The 6399-nt window shown below is 40.5% G+C and overlaps 1 protein-coding gene across 5 annotated transcripts in view; it reads right to left on the reverse strand.

Moving 5' to 3' along the window:
- Nucleotides 1-53: 53 nt before the first annotated feature.
- The window catches only part of UBE2Q2 (ubiquitin conjugating enzyme E2 Q2), a 51995-nt gene continuing 45649 nt past the window's right edge, over nucleotides 54-6399 (reverse strand). Inside the window, exons 10-13 of one of the 5 annotated variants that reach the window (XM_035899601.1) lie at nucleotides 5632-5680; nucleotides 4616-4711; nucleotides 3600-3666; nucleotides 54-1742 (exon numbers count right to left, since the gene is read on the reverse strand). In XM_035899601.1, the coding sequence (XP_035755494.1) occupies nucleotides 1711-1742; nucleotides 3600-3666; nucleotides 4616-4711; nucleotides 5632-5680 (244 nt within the window). In that variant the 3' untranslated portion in view covers nucleotides 54-1710. The remainder of the gene's footprint in view (nucleotides 1743-3599; nucleotides 3667-4615; nucleotides 4712-5631; nucleotides 5681-6399) is intronic. The other 4 variants (XM_035899602.1, XM_035899598.1, XM_035899599.1 and 1 more) reach the window with 4 other exon arrangements.

Raw genomic sequence — 6399 nt, forward strand, 5'->3', positions numbered from 1 at the left:
GCCCCGCTCCCGGCTCCCCCCGATCTCACCCCGCCGCGCCCGGGACCCATCAGGGACACAGCGCGCTTCTTAAAATGGTTTTTATTCATAAACTTGATGCAAGTTTACAAATTACTGTACATTGCCAAGTAACTCTGCAATGAGAAATGGAACCCAAACCAAAGCGCGCGCCAAAGGTGGGGGGTCTGCCTGCACCACGGCCCACGCCAGCCGCTCTCCCCCTCGGCGAGCAGGGTTTATACAAATACCGGTACAACCACGCAAGCAGAAAGGCTGGGAAGTCACCCACCATATATTGGAAACAATAGTGGAAGTAGTGCCAAACCTCTCCCATCATTTCTTTTGAGCTAAAAACTGGATCTAGAAGCAAATGCACAAGGACCCATGGGTGCCTGACAAAGAAGAGAGCACAAGGTTGATAGTCAACTAAAAAACCGTAACAAAAACATGCTTCTGCGCTTCTAAAAAGTGCTTAAACCCATGATACACACCCTTAGCTCAGCCCCGGGGGCGGGGGGGGGGGGGGGGTGCAAAGGCCTAATGACAAGTACTACAACCAAAATAGAATAGATTTAGGTAAGGCAATGAAACACGGTGTAATTACACAGACCCAGATTCATTTCCTAATAAAGAAAGAACGGTTCTCAATAGCAAAGCCACTGCCATGACAATGGCAACGTTTCTTAAACCTCTGAATCAGATGATAAGCTTTTGTACTTTATTGTAGCTTTTATATAAAAATTTTTCATTCAAGGACTTTCATCTCAATTTGTGCCAATCACTTTATAAGTTCATTAGTTTACAAATGATTGCAACAACCCGTTAATAAAATGGAACACCTAAAAAGGCTTTTAGTACTTTAAATAACTTCAAGCTTCATACTGCGGCTCTTCTTGTTAAGGAGGTTGAGCCAACAAGTAGCAGGAACAGCCCAGCAAGTTCTGATGCCCCAGTGGAAGTGACTAGTTACAAGGTTTTATTGGCAAAGCCTTGCTCTGCTTGGAAAAAAAAAAAAAAAAAAAAACCCAAAAAAAAAACCAAAGAAAAAACCAAACCAAAACAAAAAATTAACATAATCTAAACAAAGAGCATCTTTTCCAAGAAACAGTTCATATTCTCATACAGCCATGAAAAATGTTTAATGACTTAACATACATGTGGTTTTCCTGTATCATTAATTTGGAAATACTACAAATGCTGTCATTTTAGACCAGAAAAACTACTGTAATTTGCAAGACCTGACATTTCCTAAAACAGTATTAAACAAGGTATTAAACTTCTTGGCTTTAAATGAAACGATACAACGCAAGTCTCTGCAGTCTGCATTTTGCAAAAGGTAAGAAATACACAAAAGTGTGCAAACAACTCTCTCCTATTCAATGACCTCAATAGCCTGCTGTAGGGAGCTTATGCTTTCAAATAAAAAAAAAAAGGGAGAAGGAAGGGCGTGGCCCAAATACACTTAATCCATAAGAACAAATACAGTAAAGGCCCAAACCGCTCAGTCCGGATACCTAAAAGGAGCAGAATGGTAAGGCTGTAACTTATACTTTACGTGTCAGTTGACAGATTATCCACTAACTTATCTAATAGCTAAAGTCTTCAGTACGGCTGTTATAGGGGCTCTCGTAGCTTGAGTCTGTGTGTTGGAACACATAAAAAAGAGCTTGTTTTGTTGACATTGGTCCAGGTATACAACAGTCCTCAACATTAGCCATCTTCTTTCGGAGGAGTGTACCAGCCTATGGAGAACAGAGAAAAGCGTTAGGTACCGACACTGCTACATCAAGACAATCTTGCCATCTTACTCGGAATCTGTGGGAGGTGGAAGCCTTATCTGACTCCTTCCTTCCCTCTTAAAGCGGGCCAGCTCAGTAGAGATCCAGTGCCCTAAATGCCAGTGGTCTGCAGTGGGAGATAAAGCGTGTGGCATATCCCACGATCAGACACAGTATTTGGGTGTTAAAATTAAATACTTATAAGTTTAGGGGTTTTTTGCAGCAGCAGCTATCCCAAGCTGGACAAGGTGGGCATCGACAGAGGAAGCTGTTGAAGGAGGACCATTGCTGCAACAAAACCAAATGGAATATAGGTAAGATCCCCAGGTCTTCAAGACACTTAATGCACAGACATACAAATGTGACTACACTGGGATATTTATACATCAATCCCCTCTTGCATACTGAAGAGTTAGGCACGCACAAGCACTTGAACTGTTTATCCTACTTCTGCAGATCTCGCTGTAGGAATGGGCTCAGAAATGTCAGTTGAATAACATGCCTCCTGATAGGATTTGGCATTTTTCGCAGTTGAATCATACCTGATCAAGTGTGCATAGTTTTTTCTAGCCACCTCCAGACCTCCAATCTGAATTCTCCCAGCCACTGTTGTAAAAAATCCTCTAAGTTTTTGTACAGTGAGTACAGGGCCTATTTATTGTTGTCCCAGAGAATAGGTAGCAGCTATAAGTTAAAGACACCATTTGCAGCAGCAATAAATGCTGCAAATGCTTTGTGTACAGCTCCTGACGCAGCAGCAATCACTGTAGTCAAGGCTAGCATATAACTAAGTAAACAGCCAGCCATGCTGGGTTTTGTAGCAAACTAAAAAAAGCAAAACACTCGGTTAATGGCAAGATCAAAATACCATAAAATTGGAAAGCATTCTGAAGTGATTATCTTTGATCTTTCTCCCAGTAGCAGAGAAGGCATTATGTTCCACTTTAGAGGTAGGGAAACTGAGGCGCTCACTACAGTCACACTGAAACACGCTCTCATGTTCACAGCAATGTGAATTCCCAGAGGACATTGTCTGACCTGGACCAAAGAATACCACAGAAGTGGTAACTGGGACTAACTCCCTCATCACAAGAAACTAGGGTACCAATTCTGCTGACTACTTTTACGTAGCATATAAGCCTCTTAAACCTTTTAAAGCCTCAGGTCATTCGTTGCCTTCTCATCCTGGCACAATGAATGCAATTATACCTGAAGCACTTGAATACTTGCTTTATGCAGCTGAAGGACCATTAACTGGCTTTAAATAGGGTAAAAAAAAAAAAGCATAAAAAAAAGCATCTCCCATTTCTATTGCACAATTTTCTAGCCACCGCACTTCACTTGGATTTTTTGTGGTGTTGGGTTTTTTTTTTTTTTAAGTCTCTGGTCTTTCTTTCTGCTTTATCTCTTCCTTAATGATTACTACCACAGTAAGGTCTAGCCTCATTGAAACAAATTCTTTTGGGGAAAGGGACAAGCTTCCAGCTGGTACTTCGCTAACAAACACTACACTTTAAAAGCTACAGTAACAACAAAGTTACTAGATCAGCTGGCTGAAAATGAACTTGAACTACCTTTCAAAAGACAGTAGAAACATGTGGAAGATAGCTATATTCATGGAAGCTGGGAAAGTTGCAACATTTGTTAGTCAAGTTACTTCAAGCACTAGTGTCTTCCTAGTGCGAGATGAGGAAAAGGAAACACCATTTATGGCCTCCCCAAGCCAACACAAGACACTCTAGCACTTCAGGCTTTACTGCAGCCAAATAGCGGTTCCCAGGTTGCTGTGGAGAGAAAAAAAAGTCATAAGAATATACGTACCATTTTTCTCATGTATTTGTACTAGTGACTTATAGGACTGCTGTGCTCTTGCTAGGTTATATTGATTCTGAAAGGAGAAAAAAAACAAGATAAAAACCTGCATTTAGACACGCAGAACTTAAACAGTTTTACGAAGAAACTCTGCAGTGGGCTTACAAATAAAAAGCTATGCATGATGTTACAACATTCCTGGCTTTAAAGTACAAGATTTTCAAGACAAAACCCCCTATTTTCTCCTTTCTCCTCCATCATAACAACAATAATTTGTATGCCCCTACTGCTGGAAAGGCCCCTCTGTCGAAGGGTTCAGAACCTGAGGTGAATCAGAAGCGTGTGTGACTGGAAGGGCAGGCTTCAGGCAATCCCTACCGTAACTCTGCCTTGCTCAGCTGATCCTTGAATCACTACTTAAAAACTGGCATCCAAATGACAATTTAATTGACTTAAATATTTAAACATCCTTTGAAAACAGCATTTAGTACTTCAAAGTCTTTTAAGTTATGGTCCATTACCAGGATGCACACTTGAACTGAATTTCGATTAATGCTGAATGGCTAGCTCAGAAGTATTTGCATGGTGTTATTTTTCACCCTCTCATAAAACTTTGCAGGTCTCTCATCCAGCAAAAGGAGGAAAACTTCTTAACGTCAGTGTATGCGATCCTGGCAGTCAGGCCGTCATCTACAGCCCTTCAGAGCCAAAATTTCGAAATCGTCCCAATTCCCAACTCTGAATCCTCCTTCCCTCGCCCCCCTTACCAACATGGGGATAGCGCAAGTCCAACCACTTACATTCCCTGCCCTTCCCAAGGTTTTATCCTCCTCAAACATTCATCATTTCTTAACAAACTCATAGTTAACTGCCAATAAAATATACACTCATGAGACATCAACATAAATAAAAATGCAAATATATTTGCAATGACAGTTCTGTCATTAAGCATCTTCTACAGAAGTCAGCAAAGAAATGGAAACCTTACAGTAATTTGTGTAATTGATATTACGCAGAGGATTTACCTTATTGGCTCCAAACTGTACTCTGGCTTTTCCTTTGACTAAAGTGGCATTGATCTGCATGATGACTGATTCTATTGAATAGGCACTGCTCCAGCCCTGGAGGAGGAAGGAAATATTTCTATACAACATGTACTTGCTTCTTGTGTTCACCTTGCAAATCTACTTTGAAATGTGTGCTTTGGGATTCCACTCCCCATCCTGCACTCCAGTTTTAGTTTTAACTACTTGTTTTCAGTTAACAAGTTCTATTTTCCAGAGAAAATCTGGAAAGTGATATACAGTATTAGTACTAAGAACCTGTAGGAAAAATGAAAAGGCCGAGTCTCACATATCAAAAATACAGCAAGACAGAAACAAGAGCAGCTCCAGTATTACACCGTTTACACATTTTCAACAACATCACAACAGAAATTACAACTTCTTCTTGTAAGAAGGAGAAAAGACTGCTAACTAATAAAGCCATTGAGTGAGCTATGACAATTTTGCTCCCATGAAAATTACTGCTTCTCTCCGGCATCACTTTACCTTTCAGGGTTCACAAAAGTTTCTGCCAGAGCCTGCAAATAAGTTACTTCATTAGTCTACTTATTTTGAAGAGAAAACTAGTCACTCTGTCTACACAAGAGTAATCTATGCCTAGAATCTTCTGCACTCCTCACTTCTCCAGAGCTGACTTCTTGCAGTAGCAGAGGCTTCTGGAAAAGAAAACAATGTGTCTTGCTCCTCAGAACTCACTCTTTACACTGGCTTCCTCCCAGAAATTCTGAGAATTCAAAGTTGATGCACTCTCACTTCTTTCCTCTTCCTCAGACCTCTTGTAAGCCATTCAAGGCAGAAAAGATGATCTCGCACAAAATCAGCAAGGCAAATCTTGTGGGACTGAGGTTTATTCCACTGTGTTTCCTTTGGAGTGTGTAATTTATTCCACACAGGGATTCTTCAATCAGGGGAAACACCTATTTTCACTATTTTAAAGCATGCTTTGTTACTATCCAGATAACAGAGTCTGTGTTCACCTGTTTAGTAAGAAGTTCCATGCATAATGCACCTCCACCTAGGACATACCTAGAAATAAACATGAAAGAAATAAGTTTACATCAGCAGTTAGTAAAAAGATGAACTTGTTCACAGCGATTTAAAGCTCTTGCAGGCTAGTTTGTTAAATTTTTTTATTCACGTAGAGCTGAAAGCTCTAAGCTACACTTAGAGCTGAAATGCCCTTTGACCAGTAATATATTGTAACTAGGTAGCTGTATTATACGTATGCAAAGAAGAGTAGCACTGTGAGACCTGCCTTGCCCCCCCCGCCCCCAATTTCCTTTGATAACTACACTTAGTTAAAATCAGTGACTGAGCTAGTCTGCACAGCTAATTACACAACTGTTCACAGACCATGAAAACAGGAAGGTTGCTTTTTGTGGCTAAGCTATGTATATGTAGTAGTGATGTGCAGTTATAAAAGAATAAATTCACTTCTGTAAAGAAATCTAGCACAATTCCAAACAATGTAGGTGCACCTATAAACCAAAGTTGTAGGCAAATTGGATAAAGCTGATCTTTACTTGTTCTTTTACTATGAACCACTTTAATTTCAGTAACAGTTCATCATGCATAGTGCTGACTGGGACTCAGCAGTTAGCACACCTGGTCATCACAACACCTGGACTGCTGGAGTAGAATTTAACACTCAAAAAATGTAGTCTCCCCTATGATCAAGATGTTCAAACAACATAGGTCTGTACGACTTTCATAGGGGAATGATCACTGAAATCCAAACTTTCTGG

Source organism: Egretta garzetta, unplaced genomic scaffold (genome assembly GCF_000687185.1).
Source record: "Egretta garzetta isolate BGI_Z169 unplaced genomic scaffold, ASM68718v1 scaffold287, whole genome shotgun sequence".
NCBI lineage: Eukaryota > Metazoa > Chordata > Aves > Pelecaniformes > Ardeidae > Egretta > Egretta garzetta.